General features: G+C 40.0%; 1 protein-coding gene across 1 annotated transcript; it reads right to left on the bottom strand.

The window, feature by feature from the left end:
* Positions 1–1,859: 1,859 nt before the first annotated feature.
* On the bottom strand, positions 1,860–11,474 carry cyp2a6.10 (cytochrome P450 family 2 subfamily A member 6 gene 10 [provisional]). The gene is made up of 9 exons (XM_002939377.5): positions 11,002–11,474; positions 8,664–8,826; positions 6,118–6,267; positions 5,873–6,033; positions 5,553–5,729; positions 4,189–4,330; positions 3,307–3,494; positions 3,022–3,163; positions 1,860–2,542 (listed from the first exon to the last, which is right to left on the bottom strand). Exons 1-9 carry the CDS (start codon positions 11,179–11,181, stop codon positions 2,361–2,363), a joined length of 1,485 nt encoding a protein of 494 aa, XP_002939423.2. The 5' UTR covers positions 11,182–11,474; the 3' UTR covers positions 1,860–2,360.
* Between the last annotated feature and the right edge of the window lie 9,629 nt (positions 11,475–21,103).

Here is a 21,103-nt window from a genome sequence, read left to right as displayed (position 1 = left end):
GCAATGTCAAGCCCATGGTCTTCCTGCTCAAGTGAACTTTAGCTGGTCCGCTGAAGGAGAATGAGGTGCTCAAGCACAAGCATTAGTGGAAGGGCAGTCTCTGGATAAATACTCTTAAAGAACAGGATAATTATTGGATGGCCACCCTGCTAAACTCACTGTACAAGGGAAACCTGGGGAAGTTAATTGTACCCAACCAGAGAGAGAAAGGAGGGTGGGTCATTTGAGGTAGGTTCTGCTCAAAGTTGGTGGCCTTCTGCCTGCCTCTGAGACATCCACAAGAACTCAGCACATCCACCTGAGACATAGGCCAAGCAGCAGCACAGGTAAAGGTTCTGACCTAAAGAATGTCTGGAGATAATTCCCAGGGCTAGAGAGCATGGTGGCTACATGTGGTTTATTGGTGTGCAACATATGATTTTCATTGTTGACCCCATGGAATTCTGGGTGTTGTGGCTTGACCAATCGCTAAAACTGGCACAGTATGCAATGGAGGTGCTCACTTGCCCCCTGCCAGTGTCCTGTAAGAGTGGGTATTCAGTGCTGCAAGTGGGTTCTTTACTGAAAAGTAAATATGACTAACCTAATTCTGGCCTGAGCAACGAGGAGATAGGATATGTAGACAGAACAATATTGATGGAGTTGTCAACCATGTTTGGAATAAATTAAATAAACATGGGGGCCTTTGCTATGAAGAACAGTTGAAAGGGGATTCTCTAACAAGGCAGGATAATGTAAATGGTATTACAGAGCTAAAAACACTTTAACTGCAATGTAATTTTGCCTTCCCACTGATTTCAATGCATTTCACAAGGATTTGTGGTTTCGCAAATTTGTACGCTCAGCACTAGTCCTAAAGGGTTAAACTACACAATGGGATGCTGATTAACTATTACACTTAGAGCAAGTCCAAATACAGCATATTCAATCTACCTGAATAAAAGCAGTTAAACAAAATAGAAAAGGCCAAGCAATATGATACAAAATAAATATTTTAAAAACATTTTGAAAATGTATTGTATGGTTTTCTTAAGCAGAATACACAATGTTGAAAACCTAGAAGAAGGAACAAACATCCCTCCTTCCACTACTTGCCATATGTATATATTGATAACAAATAAACTGTATATGGAAAAATACACTAATGTATTTATAAATACACGAACATGGCTAATAGAAACCAGTGTTTTACAGGGTTGTTCACCTTTAAATTTACTTTTATTCTGAGGCAACTTGCAATTGGTTTTCATTTTTTATTTTTTAATTAAGATTTTTGTTCAGCAGTAGTGATGAATGAAATTTTTCACCAGGCGTGGATTCACGGCGAATGTTCACATTTTCGGCATTGGCTGATTTTTTTGCAAATAATTGATGCAGAAATATTCAAAACATGCAAAAAATAGTCTGCTGCTTCGCAAATATTCGCACATTTTTCGCCAAAACGGACAGAGTCACTCATCACTATTCAGCAGCTGTCTAGTTTGGAATTTTTAGTAACTACCTGGTTGCTAGGGTCTTGGTTACCTTAGCAACTAGGCAGTGGGTTAAATGAAAGACTGGAATATGAATAGAAAAGGGCCTGAATAGTAAGATAAATAATACAAAGTAGCGATATTAATATATTTGTAAGTGCACAGAGCAATAGTTTTTGGCTGCTGGGGTCAGTGACCCCCATTTGATAACTGGAAAAATGTAGAAGTGTAAGGCAAATAGTTTGAAAACTATAAAAAATAAATAGTTAAGACCAATTGCAAAGTTGCTAGGAATAGGACATTCAAAAATGTAATGTTACAGTGAACTGCCCCTTCAACAAAATATTTTGACCTTTCAAGCTATCAGCTCTTTGGGTACAGACCCTAGCATCTAGAAAGTTCAAATTCAACTAAAGAGAAATCAAGAACAATGGCAAAAAGAAAGTATCTGTTATGTGCATATTGAAATTCAGGGTTCAGTTTCTGTAGTTTGTCTAGCTGATAAAATGTGACTTTTATTATACAAAAGGTTCTGCTTACTAGGTGAATGTTATGCACCTGCCCCACTGAACTTATTCACTGCATTTTTTCCTTGGATTTAAGAAAAAAAACAATTACCTGTAAAAATGTTTTTTTTTCCTGGGTCTTTGTAGTTCCTTCCCTAAAAGAAGCACTGCAAAAGTTTGCAGCATAAAAACCTAGAGATTGAGTTCACTGGGGGAGGGGGGATGCCTGACATACTGGCATTTTAGAATCAAATTCTATTTCATGAAGATTTTATTTATGCCCATTCATTGTCCTCCCCAAAAAAAGTGTACAACAGTATAAGAATTTTTGGGGTTGTAAGTAGCAGTTAAAAAGTAGACATACTGGATCTGTAAAGAAATATTAACGTGGAACAAATGACAGTTTATAAGGAATAGGTACATTTGCAAAACCAGTCATTCTTGGGGCGATGTCTGACTCTGTAAAGTGGGTGTCAGAAGTCAGTTGAAAGTTCTGCAATATATTGGTGAAGAATAGAAAGAGTTCTGTCCTAGCCAGTCCCTCTCCAAGGCAAATTCTCTTTCCTAAGGGGGAAAACAAACATAGCCAGAGCAGTTTAAACATTGCAATAAAATAGACAATGTCGTAAAAAGTTAGAACATTAAACCTGTCTATAATTTTCTCTTTTTTTTTTTTTTTAAGAAAAAAATATTATTTAGGCTGATAGCACATTGCCCATTGCAGCTGACCTCTGTTGCCTCCCACTGACATAAAAGTGATACTACTGGTTGCTTGTGCCAACAACACAAATTAACCTTAAGACAACTTTGGACTAAACTAAAACTCAAGTTAAGTTTTTCTCTGTATTAGTTCTCTAAATGTGCTACTCCAAGCCAAGGAAACTGTTGATTATTAAAATTTTCCTTTCTAGAAGCACCTGCTCCTTTTTCTAGCTGCCTGAGTGACACCATGGAGAAAAAGTTGGGAATAGCTACATTCGCTACATTATAGAGATAAATATTTACAGTCATCTAAGTCACTTTAAAACATAAGCAGGCCATACCTGTTGAGAATGGTAGAAAGGCTTCATTTTTTATGAAGTGACCATCAGCATCCAAGAAGTGGTTTGGGTTGAACTTATTCGGAGTGACAAAGTACTTGGGATCTCCCAAAACAGAGCAAAGCAAGGCGCAGACACCGGTACCCTATGATTCATATATGAATGTATTACCTTAGTGGCACATCAAGGAAATTCCAAGGCAGTTTGTTTGCCCCATCTTAATTATTATTAATTATTTTACCCTTTCCTTCCTAAAAAAAATGCTTTAAAATGTCCAGCCATTGTTACCTGTGGGATTGTGTATCCCCTAAAGTTAGTGTCCCTTGTAGCTGAATGGGGAGCATTCATCGGAATTACATTGGCAAATCTCTGGATTTCATGGATCACAGCCTCTGTATAGGGCATCTTGTTCCGATCTTCAATGTTAGGGCTGCGGTTCTGTCCGATCACGCGGTCAATTTCTTCATGAAGCTTGACTTGCCATCAAAAATAATATACAATGCATAGAAATATTTAGATTCTTATTCATAAGACTGACCAAAGACTTAAAGGAACCAAAGCACCTACTGACTTACTGACAGCTTACTGACTTTATGTGTATGCCATATACGTTTGCAAGGATTTTTTTTTATAGTGCACTATATATAGTATGCTTACACTGCATAGTAGAACCAAGATCCTAATTTTCTGTGAGTGGGTATAACACAATTTATACTTCACTTATTCCTGAAAACATGCTACCTAATTAAATCATACCTCCCAACTGTCCTGCTTTTCGCAGTACAGTCCTGATTTTAAAAGCTCAGCCTGCAGTCCCACATTATAAGTAATTTGTCTCACATTGCTGCATTAATCTGACTAGCGTGACTGTGTTTATAGTGATTATTCATTTTCTAAAGTGATTGTACAGGCATGTCTGAGGTTAATATGTTTGTTATCCATTTTCTGTAGTAATTATACTGGCCAGTGGCTCATCTGGAGTTAATATACTCATTATCCATTATATTTTGGTAAAATGGTTGTGGCATTTAGAGGCATGTTTACAAAGTGGCCAAAATATATTTGCTGCACTGTGAGTGGCAGGCCTTTTTGTCCCTCTTTCTATTTTCCAAATGTAAGAAGGTATGTAATATAAATATACCGATAGTAACAATGACAAATTGACTGTACCTTGAATATCTGGATATTTCAGAAGTACAAGCAATCCATGTTTCAAAGTAGTGGCTACAGTTTCTCCTCCAGCGAAAAACAGGTTGTTGAGTGTCAGCATTAGATTTTTATAGTTGAATTCAGATGCAGGATTGTCTTTCTCCTGAAAATAGATAATAGGGGATTTTAACTCAAGGGTCCAGACAAAGTGCCCAGTTGAGGGCTTAACAGATACAACGTTTCAAGATATGAGTTCACCAGAGTATCTTTTCCAAGGTTTGGATGGGAGTGTTGTAGGGAGATATGATTTAAAAAAAAAAAAAAACATTTCATGCCTGTGGAGATCAAAAATGCTGGGGCGACAAAAGACTCGACATTGACTTTTGTGCTTCTACCTTAACGTCGTTTTTTTTTGTGCCAGAATTAACCTTAAAAAAACAGCACAAAACCACTTTAAACTTAGATAACTATAGAACATTGTTAAAAAAAACATTGACATTCAGTAAATTATATAAGAATCTCCCTAATCCCTTGATGATTTGTGTTGTTAACAAAATATCCATGGTGGAGCTAAACACTAGTGGTCAGTTTAGAAATTAGTGCATGGTGTCACATGAGCTGCTAGATGAATAGAAAATGATAACTTGCGCCTTCTGGAAAGCCCTTCCGGAAACCCCTGTGAATTTAGGAACTTACACAGGGTTTTGGGGGAAAAAAGTATTCTTCTGCGAGTGGGCTTTCTTTAATAAAAAAACGTATTCTTATTTAAGACAAACTGCTTGGAGAAAAGTACCTTAACCAACCAGTTTTTTTTTCCCTGAAACACCACGTGCGTTCCTTAACTCATGTGGGGTTTCCTTTATGATTGCTTGAGCTGAAAGGCTCTAGCAATCATAAATCTGCCCCTCGCTTATAATTTAACAGGGAGATCAATGTGGCAATAAGAAGAGCTAATCTAATGGCTTCTGAACTCTGAAAGTTTAAGGTACACAAAGTAAACAGCTACTCCTTAGCAGAGTAAAATAAACCGCCTAATGTAATTTCACAATAATACACTGGTTTGGCACAACTAGTCTCAAATCATTTTAACATTCCCCCCCTTGGCATGAGAGTAGCAAATAAGACAAATCCGAGAACAAATAAGGGGCAAATTTACTAAAATTCAATATCAGGGTTTTCCAGATTTTGAGAAAATCAAGGCAAAAGCATACATTATGAACTGGATACATACAGGTATTATATGAGATCAGACACTGGTTTGATGTACGTAATGTCAACAGGATCAGGCTGCCTCAAAGTCATGCTTTAAATTGATACTCTTTTAGGTCCTTACGGAATTAAAGTACAGTGAATTTCTCTTTCACAGACATATTACTTTCTTATACCTCTTGCATTTTAATAAGGAAACAATCTATGTAGTCTCTTGGTGAGTTAGGATCCAGTGTATCTTGATTGAGCTTTATCCTTTCAGTTATAAACTCATTTAGTTCTTCAAGCAGAGTGACTATGTTCTGGTGAGGCCCAGGGATGTGGTTCATGATCATGGGAACCATGTCCTGAATCTGCAAGGAATTGAGAGACATTGCATTTCTGCATATGGCCTATTATAATCATCTATAACCAAATCAGTAAAATATTTAACAGAACCAAAAGCTAGGTAGGCTAGGTAATATAAAACAGAACATTTAACAGTATGTATATTTACCTGTCCCCAAACAGAGCTCATGAGTTCAAAAGTTTCATAAAATATATCTAGCATCCTGTGAAATCTCTTGTCACTGTAATCAAACCGTGTCCCAAACACAACTGAACTAATAACATTAGTTACAGCCTTAGAAATTATTATAGCTGGATCAACTGGAAGCTCTAAAGAGAAGGAAATATAGAAGTAAAGTATTAATATACTCTCAACATAGTAAAACACATTTTATTGATTAACAAAAAGCATACCTTTGTATGTCCGGAGTTCCTCTACAAGGCAAGAAGCTTCTTCATTAATCCGTTCTTCAATAGTTCTTTTTCCAACTCCAAAATTCCTAAGTGTTTTTAGTGAAAAACGTCTGAGTTGCCTCCACCGATCTCCTTCGCTGGTTATCAGTCCTAGACACAGCAAATGATTATATTTGATTCGCCTATTATAGGTAATACCTTCTGCTACTATCTCTTTACCTAAATGTCTGCATGTGACATACTCTGACTGCCCTACCCTGCCTGTGTGTGACATACTCTGCCTGCCCGACCCTGCCTGTGTGTGCCATACTCTGCCTGCCCTGTGCTGCCTGTGTGTGCCATACTCTGCCTGTCTGACCCTGCCTGTGTGTGCCATACTCTGCTTGCCCTATTCTGCCTGTGTGTGCCATACTCTGATTGCCCTATTCTGCCTGTGTGTGCTATACTCTGCCTGCCCAATGCTGCCTGTGTGTGCCATACTCTGCCTGCCCTATGCTGCCTGTGTGTACCATACTCTGCCTGCCTGAGCCTGCCTGTGTGTGCCATGCTCTGCCTGCCCTATTCTGCCTGTGTGTGCCATACTCTGCCTACCCTATGCTGCCTGTGTGTACCATACTCTGCCTGCCCTATGCTGCCTGTGTGTGCCATACTCTGCCTGCCCTATGCTGCCTGTGTGTGCCATACTCTGCCTGCCTGATCCTGCCTGTGTGTGCCATACTCTGCCTGCCCTATTCTGCCTGTGTGTGCTATACTCTGCCAGCCCTATGCTGTATGTGTGTGCCATACTCTGCCTGCCCTATGCTGCCTGTGTGTGCCATACTCTGCCTGCCCTATGCTGCCTGTGTGTGCCATACTCTGCCTGCCTGACCCTGCCTGTGTGTGCCATACTCTGCCTGCCCTATGCTGCTTGTGTGTGTCATACTCTGCCTACCCTATGCTGCCTGTGTGTACCATACTCTGCCTGCCCTATGCTGCCAGTGTGTGCCATACTCTGCCTGCCCTATGCTCTATGTGTGTGTAATACTCTGCCTGCCTTATGCTGTATGTGTGTGCAATACTCTGCTTGCCTTATGCTACGTGTGCCATACTCTGCCTGCCCTATGCTTTATGTGTGTGCCATACTCTGCCTGCCCTATGCTGCCTGTGTGTGTCATATTCTGCCTGCCCTATGCTGCCTGTGTGTGCCATACTCTGCCTTCCCTGTGCTGCCTGTGTGTGCCATACTCTGCCTGTCTGACCTTGCCTGTGTGTGCCATACTCTGCCTGCCCTATTCTGCCTGTGTGTGCTATACTCTGCCAGCCCTATGCTGTATGTGTGTGCCATACTCTGTCTGCCCTATGCTGCCTGTGTGCCATACTCTGCCTGCCCTATGCTGCTTGTGTGTGCCTTACTCTGCCTGCCTGACCCTGCCTGTGTGTGTCATACTCTGCCTGCCCTATGCTGTATGTGTGTGCCATACTCTGCCTGCCCTATGCTGCTTGTGTGTGCCATACTCTGCCTGCCTGACCCTGCCTGTGTGTGTCATACTCTGCCTGCCCTATTCTGCCTGTGTGTGCCATACTCTGCCTGCCCTATGCTGCCTGTGTGTGCCATACTCTGCCTACCTGACCCTGCCTGTGTGTGCCATACTCTGCCTGCCCTATGCTGCTTGTGTGTGTCATACTCTGCCTACCCTATGCTGCCTGTGTGTACCATACTCTGCCTGCCCTATGCTGCCTGTGTGTGCCATACTCTGCCTGCCCTATGCTCTATGTGTGTGCAATACTCTGCCTGCCTTATGCTGTATGTGTGTGCAATACTCTGCTTGCCCTATGCTACGTGTGTGTGCCATACTCTGCCTGCCCTATGCTGCCTGTGTGTGCCATACTCTGCCTGCCCTATGCTGCCTATGTGTGTCATATTCTGCCTGCCCTATGCTGCCTGTGTGTGCCATACTCTGCCTGCCCTGTGCTGCCTGTGTGTGCCATACTCTGCCCTATCCTGCCTGTAGGAGGTGATCCTGGTGGAGGTTTGTCCTGGGGGTTGCTTAGCATTTGATATTTGTTCATCCAATTTTGGGGATCCAACAACCCCAACACTCCAATGTGTTTCATTATATGCTGGGTTGCTGTACTATCCACAGGGGAGGAGGAGGCATATGGATTTAAGGGTATGTTTTGATATGATTTAATGAACTTTTTTCACATACAGTATGAGTGATGGGTGATATTCCTGCAGTGAGTACCAACCATTTGTTTTGTTTTGTATACTACCACCATTAATTTGGGTTTGGCCTTAAAAGTTCTTGTGATAACATGGTAGTTGTTTAAAGTGGGTGTTGTTTTTAAAAAGGGGAGTGGTCAACATGGCTTCCATCTTTCAGCACAGAGGCCAGAAAAATTCCATCTGTACCACAGAAGTTGGATAGCACTCTCATAGATCATCAACCAGTAAATATTGCCTCTTGTTTTATTCACAACCACATGAGAACAAAAAGAATCCCTGACCATCAGCATAGTTCACAAAAACAATACAATTGCTGGAGTAAATGAGAGAGATTTCATACCGTAACCCTGAAAGACTCTGTCCACTGTGGGCTGTTTTCCCCTTCCAACAAAATCTTCTCCTTTATCTACAAGAGCTTCCTTCACTGCATCATATCCACAGAACACTACCACAGGATGAGAGCCAAAGTAGAAAGTAAACACAGGGCCATACTGCTTACCAAGCTGTACAAAAATGGAAGAGGATTAACAGTGAGACTTTGAGATAAACATCAGGAATACTAACTGCCAAGCATCAGGTAGCATTAAAAAGGGATGTTATGATATTAAAAAATGCTGGAAGAGCTACCAGCACATGACTTCATTTTGATCCACAGAAAGATAAAACATGTAGAAACTCCTACTTACCATAAACAGAAGTTTATTCTTGACTTTAAAATGGTTATACAATTCTCCCTAAAATGAATGCCAGCTCTGAGAAACAAATCTATTATACAGTATATATTACAGAAAGAAGTCTGCCCATCAGAAGAGTAATTGTGCTTTTTTATCCAAAGGATTGTAATTTAGTGTCCTTCAGTAGGCTATTCCATGACTCGTATTTTGTAAATGTGCTTTCTTCTGTTACCTTTCAGTTCCCTTCCAAATTTATGTTGTGTCCCTTTATTCCAATAATTTTCAGCTTCTGGTAAATGGACCTCCAGAAATTGTTATAAACAGTATGAAGGAAAGAATTTTCCTCCATAGCAACCAATCATGTTTGTTTTCAAAGTGCTGATTGCTGATTGGTTGCTATAGGTGAGTAGGTCCTTTCATCACATAACCACCTTAGTGGGACAGAGTAACCATTAGTGGAGTGCAAGTGACACAACTACAATGAGCCCTGTTATTCCTGTAGCCCTAAAACAAATATTTAAACTTTTCTGAAACAGATGGGATACTTCTTATGAGTAGCAATATCTGTTTATTTGTGCCCTCACTCTCTCTGTTTTTTAGATACAATTGGCCATTTGGTTGTTCAAAGGTTAATAGTAAGGCTGCAGGTTAATCACTTGGGGTTCCTTCTCCTCCTGTAACCCACTCAGCCCCCTCCCTCAGGAATTTGCTTTGGCTGTTGGCTCCTGGACATGCTTAGTTTTTCTCACTAAACACACCTTCCATTCTAGCAGCCAATGAAGAGATGGCATTGCTGGTTCCCATAGAAATTCAGCTCTTGCGTCTGCACTAGTGATGTGCGGGCCGGCCCAATACCCACAGTACCTGTGGGCCGACCTCAGCACATCACAAGCGGGTTACGGGCAGGTTCGGGCTGAGGTCTTCCGCTCGCCCTCCCTGCCCCCAACCTTACACTGCCAGCAGCTCTCTTTCGGCTTCTCTATTTATAGGTGCACGTCTGGAAAGCCCCACCCCTTTTGTGACGTCATTGCGGGGTGGGCAGGTGCGGGTCTATAAATGGAGGGATCCAGGTCGGGTAGGGTTTGGGTTGGGAAAGAGCGGATTAGGGTCTGGTGCAGGTCGAGATTTTCTCGACCCGCACATCACTAGTCTGCACCTATTTTTTTGACCTGACCTCTTCTGAACTCAGCTTAATCATTACAGAGCTCAAACAAAGCAGAATTTTTTATCAAAGACAGTTCTGCCTATGTGAGCCTGCATTCTTGATGAACTTTATGCTGAATATGGGTCTGTGTGTGTGTAGGCTGTTTGTAGATTTAAATGTAACTGATTATCTGTCAGAGGAAAAATGGGCATGTTTTGCTTTTGCGAAACTACTAAAAAATTCTCTAAACGGCAAAAAATTCATGAAATGTGGCTACTGCACAACTGTTTGATACGTGCAACTTTTTTTGGCACTATCACAGCTTATTTTCCATGCCCAAAATGTTTTTTTATGTGACCGCAACTTTTTAGTCAATCATGAATTATTTGTTTTGCGAATTTTTGCATAAGTTTCGCAAAAAAAATTGCCAGTGGCGAAATGCAGAATTTTGCAGTGAATCCATGCCTAGCAAATAAATTTGCTCATCACTAAACATCAGATTGCAGAGAATAGATTTACAACAGCAATGTAAGAAAAAGGCTATGTATAAATGCTAAATCTCTCAATTGAGGTTTTACATGGTATTGCACTGTACATCTGTACCGTAATTCTGTCATCCAGCAAGTCTTGACTGAGCAGGATCAAGCTTATAAGAAAACACAAGCAAGAGGGGGTTTGGAATGTGTTGTATATTTTATTAAATTGTGGATGTGTAGGAAATCACAAGCATTATTAGCTGTCATTATTTTATTATATTGCTTTCACAGGCACATTGCTAATGCTTTTCAGCAATTAACTTAAAATAGATTTTTTTTTCTATAAATTATAATACACAACCATGCAAAGAAATACAGACTGACCTCCATCAAAGTCTTTGCCATCTCTCCATTCCTGACTTGCAACAAGTTCCCTATGAGTGGCAGAGGGGTGGGACCCGGGGGAAGTTTGCGTCTCCTGTACACTTTATTCCATAGCATAAAGAATATAAGTAGGGAGATAAAGATAGTCAGAAATATAGTCCCACAACCAGAAAAATCCATGTCTTCCCCACTGAAATCCTCTGGGTGTGCCGGGGAACTGTGTGTTTTGTTTAGATGTCTCTCAGCTCACAGCTGAATTCCAACGTCCAGTAATGTATGCAATGAAAGCCTGCAGCTTATTGGCTCAGCTTCAAATCATGCTGAAGAAAGTCCATTTGTAGAAAGTGGAAAGGAAGGAAAGTGTGTGGGGGATGAAGATTTTATTTTTCCAAACCCCATGGAGTCATTTGAATAACTGCAAAGGATAGAGGGTGAGTTAATTATATCAGATTCTGTGAAAGAAGAGTGAGCACTATAACAACTAATTATTATTATATTATCTTTATCTTTTAATAAATTACAGTTTAAAGGTTGCTGTTCTCCACTTATTGAACAAAATACCTTGTGTTATCATCTGATGTTAGCAGGGGTTAGCTGAGTTAGCATGTACTTTTGGTGGCAAAACCAAGTTTTTAAATAATTTCTCCTTGTGTGACTGCGCTTTAAATTGTTTTGTAACAAACATCCAATCAAATAGGGGCTGTTAGTTTTTTCACTCTCCTGTCATTTGTCCCTAAGGCCCCCGCCACTGCCTAGTCAGTCAAAGACCGAATGAATACAGCAGAAGGAAACAGGTTGCAGGGCTGAAATAGGGCCAAGTAAGATGAGTTCAACAAACAGGGCTTGTACTGAACATACTTTTTGTTTTATGCTTAAATAACTAAAAATCTATGTTTTTTTTATTTCTTAAGCTAAAGGCTGATGCCACACGCGGCGTAGGGCTGATTTTTTCGCCAAGCGGAAAAACGCTTGCCGAAAATTTCAGCCCTACACCTCGTGTGGCATCAGCCAAAGGGGGCAAACAGGGAGACTGTTACTCCATGTTTGGCCCTTGCAATTTAGATAATTAGATTACCAGTGCACAGATAATCCTCCTGCATAATGGACTCCTATTAAAAACAAGGGGTGGCTTCAGCATTTTCTCTGATATCGAATTACATCTCACAAGATTTTGTTTTATCTCCAGATGTGGTGTTATTAAACATTTATGACAAAATTCCTAACAAAGCTATGGAAATAGTAATTTTTCAATTATCAAATACAGTCAGACTTTTAATTGCTAGAAACTGGAAAAAACAGGAGGTTCCAAACATTTCCCAGCTGATAAACAAAATTAGCAGTAATATAGAATATGAAATGGCAATTCCAAGAAATATTTTGCCTCGTGTTGCCGATTTTTGGTTTGGGAGCTACCGTTTAAAATTTCTATTTGTTAAGTTACGATGTTTTACTTTTCTCTCTGAAGATATTGATAAAATAAGCTGTGTAATTATTATGGTTTTGCATGTATTTTAAAAACTAATAAAAGGTTGAAAAAAAAAAAACAAGGGGGTGGGTATACTGCCTCCTCTTAACTACTTGGTCCTATTTTAGCCCTGTACCAACAATTAAGGGTTGGGGTATTCATTAAAAAAAAGCCACACAACAATGTTCTATATCACAATTATGTTTTTTTTAACAAGCTTTTTTTCCTTAAGCAGGTTTTTTTCTTCTACAATTGTTAAATCCCAACTTTCAATTAACAATTAATTAGCCCCTTCAAGTTGAAACATAGAAATGTTGCACTAACATGTAGAAAGGGCTCCCAAGGTTCTTGCTTGGAGATCTGATTTACTTCAGAAACTCACCTTGGATTGTTTTTTTCCCAGATCTAATCCAATATATATATATATATATATATAGACTGCCACCTTATCTGTTTTTGAACCTTATTTTCAACCTTATTTCACTACAGAATACATAACCAATATAATAATTTTTCATGAATTGTGCTTCTTATTCAGTTTACACAAACATCTAAATAATTACCCTTTTCGGGTTAACTACAAACAGTCTAGGATTTACTATTATAAACTGCAATTTGCATGTTCTTTGAAATACAGGGTATGTTTTTTCCCCATCTTCATTATTATTCATTGCCATGGGAACAACAAAGGATTAAAAGTGAAAGAATGCCTTTTTTGTTGTTTAAATTGAATTCAAGAGCAGCTTTTGTGTATCACAGTTCCCAGCCAGACACAGACAGGACATTATCTGAAGGAAAAAGATTGTTTACTTTGTTACCACAATAACAACATTCCCATGCAAGCAATGGAAAGGGACGCATAACTTTAAAAAAAAAAAAAAAGCATGCATTTTTTTTATATCTCTGCTGTAAGTTTGGGGCTCCTTTCCTGCCAAAGCAAGCTGGTGTTCCCTAAAGTGGGGCAGGTTTCTGACCCGTGCATGTTATTTTGTTCCATGTGTCTGTGAATTATGAAATAAAGAGAAGGAAAAATCATGTTTCATTGGATGTTTGGTGTCCCTGTCTATCTCTGCTCAAAAATACTGCCTGCCTACCGCTCACCAAAGCTAATTCCCACGACAAATGTTGGCTAGATTCAAACAATCTGGCACAATGTAAACAGGTTGTTGCTGCAAAGTAAATGCAGTACATCACCATAAGAAACACAAAAGATGACCATATGCTTTTGGTAATATCATCCTGCACGTAATTCACTGTCCTCTATAATCAATGAGTAGTAAACATTTCAAGTACACAGAGGCCCAAAAAGCTGCCCACCAGGCCAATAAATAGTGACTGGCTATGGCATCTTACAGCAGCCCCTCTGGAGTGACATTTCTAACAAGGCACATTTGCCTTATATATAGGCATAGGGGGAACACATACTAAGAAGGGTTTTAGTCAGAATAAATCCTGAAAAAGTACATAAAATTACATTTCCATAAATCTGGTTATCTTTTGGTGCCATGAACCCATCACCCCATCACATCTTTTTGAGGATTCCAGAAGTATGACTGCAGTAGGTAAAGTCGTATTAATGGAAAACAATGAGAATCTTGAGGATGGAAAAATGTCTTCAATGTGAATGTGCAAATAATCATGTCAAAATATCTGCATAGTTAGCATCCTTCGGGCACTAAGCATGCCCAGCATTGCAGCCACCATTGCTATCAGATGCAAATCTTTTAACTCAATTTCAGAGGAACAAAGACTTGTTTTTAGTAGTGAATAGAAGACATTTGGGTACACCTGCCATGTAAGAGAGAGCATGTGGGTATGGCAAGAACCAAGTTTTGCTTAGGTAACCAGAGAAAAGCTAAAAAACACCCTAAAGCCTTATCCACTTTGTCTAAAAAAATCAGAAGGTCTAAGAGACCAACCAGAACAGTTCCAAAATCAAACTATAAAAAATGTCTTTAACCCTGTATTTTGTCATTTGCTAAAAAGGTATATAACACTTTACTGAACTATCTTATATACAGATGCAGCCAGCAAGTTTTTACATTTTTGTCTCCATGTCCAGACACCATTTCATGAGTGTTAAATCCTGCCTCTAGGTGGTGCTAGAGTGCAAAGACTTGACAGCAAAGGACAATAGAAAATGCCATAGACCATGCACCACCTGGTGGCAACTTTTTTTTTTGTCTGTGTTAACTGAGAGAGACATAACATGACAACGTAGTAAAGGGACTTAGCTGCATCTGTATTTACCAGTACAACACTTCAATTAGGGAGTTCCACAGCTTATTATCAAACCTTCATCCATTTCATAGTATCTTAAGGCATACTATGCCGCCTCCAATGCTATCCGTTAAAGCCATGTAGCATCCTGCTACTACAAAAAGAGCTTTGGCCATTTAGTGGCCTCCATATCTCATCTTTATTCTCTCCCTAATGGGTCTGTATCTGCTGAAGAAACTGCCAGTAAAAGAGAGAGATGTCATGTGAGAGAGGAGAAGGCAGATTATAAACTGTGTAAGGCTCACAACAGACTTGCTTAAAAAAAAATGAGTTGCTGTGGGAACTCCAGTGTCAATAGGCACACGTCCTCAATTTGTTATGCAGAAGTAAAAGGAGTGCCTTTGGACACAAGTATGTTGTATCTTTAATGAATGGCATCAATTTGTATGATTTGTGAGATTTTTGCAGGACCAAAATTAGTCATTGTGTGTCAGTAGGAGCCTTTTGTAAACCTGCAGTTGTGGTAGTTTCAGTAACCAAAGGAATGTGTATTTAAACAGATGACATAAAGCAGGCTATTATTGATAAAAGATGTGAAGAATGCACCAAAAGAAAAAAACTGGTACTCCATAATATCAAGAGGTTACAGCCTGGAATTTGGAATTTAATTTTAAAAAATCCATAAATGATCATTTTATCTCTTTAAATCAGCCCCTCAGCTTAGAAAGTTGCTTGTCAAGGAAGTCATTGTGGTAGTTTTGCCTGAACAACAATATCTAAGATTTGCTTGGGACAGTAATCAGTCTGTATTTCAGTGACTCCCATTTGATTCATCCACATCCCCAAGAACCTTCACTAAGGTTCAAGTCCTCATAGCCAAAATTAGACAGGAGCAGGATGAGGTGACCACAACCTGTATGACTTGCTGATTGTCACTAGAAAGAATGCAATTCTTGCTGTTGTGTCCAATGTGAGTACACAGAGAAGGATGCACAGTTTAAAAAAACAACCACCACTTTAGCCAAATTGGTAGTTGTAGTATATTAACAAACTGTAGCTCACCCTGCAGGATGCAGTTTAGGAAAAAAAACTGTATGGTAATTAGCCCTTTTATCAAATACGCCCAGTTGGTTATACACACATGGTTATATAGTCCCAGCAAAAAACATAATGGTTTTTTTTTTTGTTTTTTGTTTTTTTTGCTTGATTGTAAACACACTGATGTGGAGAGCACAAAACCTCTGGAAAAACACCTTTTTATGATGTCAAGTGGAGGATCCATACCTACCACAGGGGTCATTACCATATGCAAAAAGAATTACCAGCAGCACACTGTATACAATTAAAGTGTACAAAAAATATATTCTGTTTCTGTAATGTTTCTGGCCTATAAGGGCATTCTACAATGTGCTATTGATAATTCTTTTTTAATGTTTTTTATTTATTGTTTGACAGAAGCCGTGCCTGCTTATGAGCAATTTATTATTTTAGGGGTTTGTGTTTACCTATCTGCTATATCAGGTTATGGAGCAGACCTAGTAATGTCAAGCAACAGTATTTTATAAGCTAATTAGCAGGTACGAGTAAATTACAGTAAGATTACACTGAGAAATGGAAAGTGGCTAGGCCATTGATTATTCTCTCTTTTTCTTTTATTGTAATCCCCAGCACAGTTTACTTGTCATACAGAATGTTAACAAGGTTGCAAGTAGTAACAAATATCCCAAATGTAATTTTTGTTCGATCTGTGTTATGTGTGTATGCATATGTTTATTGGTCTGACTGTCATGACACAGGTTAACCCTGTCAACTTTATTCCCCTTGCTAGTAAAGAACTTGGCAAAACCTATGGCTAATAGGTAACACTTTGAACATTGCTCAAACAACAAAGGGCAACAGAGGTCTCTGGCAGTTCTGAAACATACTCTGTTTATCCAGCTAATAAGGTATAGGTTGCAGGGCATCCTGCCCCAGTTCAAACACTTTGTGCATACAAATATTGTCACCAAGATCATTAGACCTTAGTTTAAAAGTTACCAATTATGCAGCACTGTATAATAACCTTTTGGCAAAATTAAAGTCTACTTCAACTCCATTGTCCAACTTCTTATCTAGTTTATCAAAAAGAGCAAGTAAATGTGTTTGAAACCTAAACAAAATTAACAAACTTTTCAATATTACAAACTTAGAGGCCCCTACAGTACCGCCGCTCCCTATACGCAGAGTACGCACTCTGCGTAGGGCACCAACTCCCAGGGGGGCACCCAGCACCGCCGCTCCCTACGCAGAGTGCGCACTCTGCGCAAAAACATACCAAGCAAGTCTTCGCCAGCGGCTCCTTCTCTCTTATGCCGCAGCAACAGGCCCTTTAAAAGGTTGCGCCCGTGCGTATGTCACACGTCAGGGACGAGGCGCAACCTTATAGTAGTGCCTGTTGCCGCGGCATAAGAGAGAAGGAGCCGCCGACATCACTGGTCTGTTGGGGGTACTTTCTGTGGGGGCAATTGGGGGCTCTGTGTGTGGGGGCTGGCTACTGTCAATGGGGGGTACTGTGTATGATGAGGCAATTGGGGGTACTTATTTTTGGGGGCACTGTTTATGGGGGCAATTGGGGTTACTTTGTATGGGGGCACTGTGTGTGGGGGCTACTGTCTATGGGGGGTACGGTGTATGAGCCAATTGGGGGCACTTTGTGTGGGGGCTACTGTCTATGGGGGCAATTGGGGGCACTGTGTGTGGGGGCTACTGTCTATGGGGGCACTGTTAATGGGGGCAATTGGGGGTATTTTCTATGGGGGCACTGTGTGTGGGGTCTACTGTCTATGGGGGGTACTGTGTATGAGGCAATTGGGGGCACTTTGTGTGGGGGCTACTGTCTATGGAGGGTACTGTTTATGGGGGCAATTGGGGGCACTGTCTATGGGGGGTACTGTGTATGATGAGGCAATTGGGGGTACTTATTTTTGGGGGCACTGTTTATGGGGGCAATTGGGGGTACTTTGTATGGGGGCACTGTGTGTGGGGGCTACTGTCTATGGGGGGTACTGTGTATGAGGCAATTGGGGGCACTTTGTGTGGGGGCTACTGTCTATGGGGGCAATTGGGGGCACTGTGTGTGGGGGCTACTGTCTATGGGGGCACTGTTTATGGGGGCAATTGGGGGTACTTTCTATGGGGGCACTGTGTGTGGGGTCTACTGTCTATGGGGGGTACTGTGTATGAGGCAATTGGGGGCACTTTGTGTGGGGGCTACTGTCTATGGAGGGTACTGTTTATGGGGGCAATTGGGGGCACTGTTTATGGGGGCAATTGGGAGTACTTTCTATGGGGGCAATTGGGGGCACTGTGTATGGGGGCTACTGTCTATGGGGGTACTGTGTGTGGGGGCTACTGTCTATGGGGGGTACTGTTTATGGCAAAAATTTATTTATGTATTTACTTTTAGTTGAATAAAGTTCTATTTTGGCCCCTATAGTAGGTGTTTTTTTTTTTATTATTTTATTTTTACTTCCGTAATATTTGGGGGAGGGGGCACCAAAGTAAATTTCTGCTTAGGGCACCCATTTGGCCAGCAGCGGCCCTGGGCCCCTACTGGTGCTATACTACATGAATAAGACTCTGAGGGGCCAATTCTCTAAAGGTTGTTAACGCTTAACACATAGTTTTATGCATTAAAAAGTGTTCATTAATTAAGTACTGACTCCTCAAAGTTATTTTGCATGCGTTACTACTCAAATCGCATGCGCTAAAATTACAATTATCGCAAAGCGTTATTTCTATCGCATTGTGGTAATTATCTAAAATAAATAATACTAACGCACAATTCACAAACATATATGAAGCGTTAAACGCATGAAATATCACAATAATCTTTGCTAATATTAACACCTACTTGAAGTAGGCGGTACTCAATAAACATTGTGGTTCGTGAGCATTTGGCAAGACAACATGGACTGTGTTGTGTTGGCTTGTGAAGAAGAGGATCAAGCATGTGATTGTCCTAGAGTGATGCATCCTACAGTTTTCAGGGAAAGATCAACTCTAGAGGGATTATCAGAGGAGGAAATAGTGAGGCGCTATAGGTTAAATAGAGCAGCAATCTATTGCCTGTATGAGGTACTGGAGCCTTATCTGCAGTCACTAACACGCAGAAGCCATGCTGTTCCTGGCACTGTCAAACTTCTGTGCTGGGGTTGTGAAAATCCGCTTCAGATGCCTGGACAAGTCGGGTGGAAGCCTGATGTACAGCCCCAGTAAAGTGCCACAAACTGTAGTAGCCTTTGCTGTACTGCACAATATTGCCAATCATTATGGATTGCCTGGGTTTGTGGCTGATGACCTAGATGACCCAATTCATCACATATATCGTGTACAAAGTGCAGATGATAGAGGCAATCGAGTACGGGGAGAAATCCTAAACAATTACTTTGCATGTAAGTACCTACAATCTTTATTAGAATAAAAAACAAACACAAAACAACATCTGAAACAATACTCTTTTTTCCAGTGAAAATAGTTGCGCACTTTTAAAAAAATGCTCATTTATTTTATTGAGCTCAGCAGTAGTGAGTGGCAATATGCAACATTTCTGCATTCACAGTAACTAGGATTCACTAAGCACTTAAGGCTCATGTCCCTTGGAGCAGGTGAGCCCCCCCCCCCCCCCCCCACAACAAGTAGTAAAAACAGAAAAGTTTAATTGCATAGCACTAGCATCACATAGGACTAATGTTTGCATCGGTCTTGCATTGCATAATAGCGTGTGCTACAAAATAACGCATAAATATATTGCATGGTTTAAAATAAAAATAATGACTATAAAAACGCTTCTTAATTCAGACAAGTGTCCTTTTAGTGAATCGATCGTTAATTCTCAAAATATAAGAAGTGATAATATTTTTTACACATGCTATAAATATCACTCATTTTTTCGACCTTTAGTGAATCGGCCCCTGAGAGTAGTAGATGGGACCTGTTATCCAGAATGCTGGTTTTCTAGATAAGGGTTTTATCAATAATTTGGATCTCCATACTTTAAATTTACTATTCATTAAATAAACCCAATAAGATTGTTTTGTTTCCATTAAGGATTTATTATATCTTAGCTAGAATCAAGTACAGGCTACTGTTTATTATTGTAGAGAGAAAAGAAAATACATTTTAAAAATTTGAATTATCTGATTAAAATGCAATCTATAGAAGATGGCCTTCCCGTAATTCTGAGCTTTATGGATAATGGGTTTCCAGGTAACGGATCCCATACCTGTATTTAAGCTTCTAAAGAATGGATCTCAAACGTCTTTTAAAGTTCTTTCTTCTTCCTTCCTAATTACTTGTTTATGAATAAATAAAGCCACTATTAAGTTTATTTAATGGAACAAAACAGTAATGCCCATTTTTGTTCTGTTTCATGCAGAAAATGTAACTTTCCATTTAATTAACTGAAGTAATGATCTTTAGTCACTGAAGTTTGCTTTCCTGAAATGCAGTGACATTTCGGACACAGTGTATGTTTGTTTTCTTGCAACATACAGTAAGATAATATAATGATAATTTTTATATGTTCTATTACTTGTCCATTTGCTATATGTTAAAGATCCCAAGATCCCATGTAGCATTACTAACAATTGGGCCACCTATAGGGTTGCCACTGTAACTGGAAAAAAAGCCAACCTTCTTATATTTTTAACCTTTTCCCTTATTAATAACATTGGCACAGGAGACCATGTAAACCAGCCAGGCCTGTAAAATACCAACCAGGTGGCAAGCCTTCCCCCTACAATCTGTGACATAAAAATTGTCCTGCAGCAGTTTAAAAACATTCAAAATTTTACATTCAAAATTAGTAAGACTTGCCCGAATTTTCACCCTTTCCTATTCGCAAAAGGAGCCTAAGTTTCTGCTTCTTCATCTATGTTAGGGGTTCTGTAGCATATTAGTAGCATATTAACTTGCCTGTATATTTTGATCCCCTTGCAATTAGTGGCAAAAAAATAACCATTGCTACCAGAACTATACAACTCTACTATTTTAAAACACACAAGGGAACACACCAACCTAGCTGTTTTTGTCCTGTGTATATTATGGTACTGATTTCCTTTTCAGTGAATGTTGGGGTATGCTTGTTTTGTTATAATAGACCATCATCACTGGTCTGTAGAGGAAAGGTAAAGCATGCTGGTGAACAAATTTCCATAGTTGGAATGGGACGGGCTGGGCCGACCAGGCACCCCAGGCAACTTGGTTAGCAATGTCACCCCTTTGCGAGCGCAAAGAAGCGTTTGCATGCACAGTGACATTGTGGGGGGGGGGACAAGGAGCGTGGACCAGGGGTAGGTAGGAGTTGCGCCCACCCCTTCTTCTGGCCCTGCATAGGAACCATTTTTAGTTTTTTGTTTGTTTTGAAATTGTTAATGT

The sequence above is a fragment of the Xenopus tropicalis genome, chromosome 8 (assembly GCF_000004195.4).
Source record: "Xenopus tropicalis strain Nigerian chromosome 8, UCB_Xtro_10.0, whole genome shotgun sequence".
Taxonomy (NCBI): domain Eukaryota; kingdom Metazoa; phylum Chordata; class Amphibia; order Anura; family Pipidae; genus Xenopus; species Xenopus tropicalis.
Note: the sequence above shows the minus strand (reverse complement) of the source record. Positions and strands in the feature narration are given on the sequence as shown.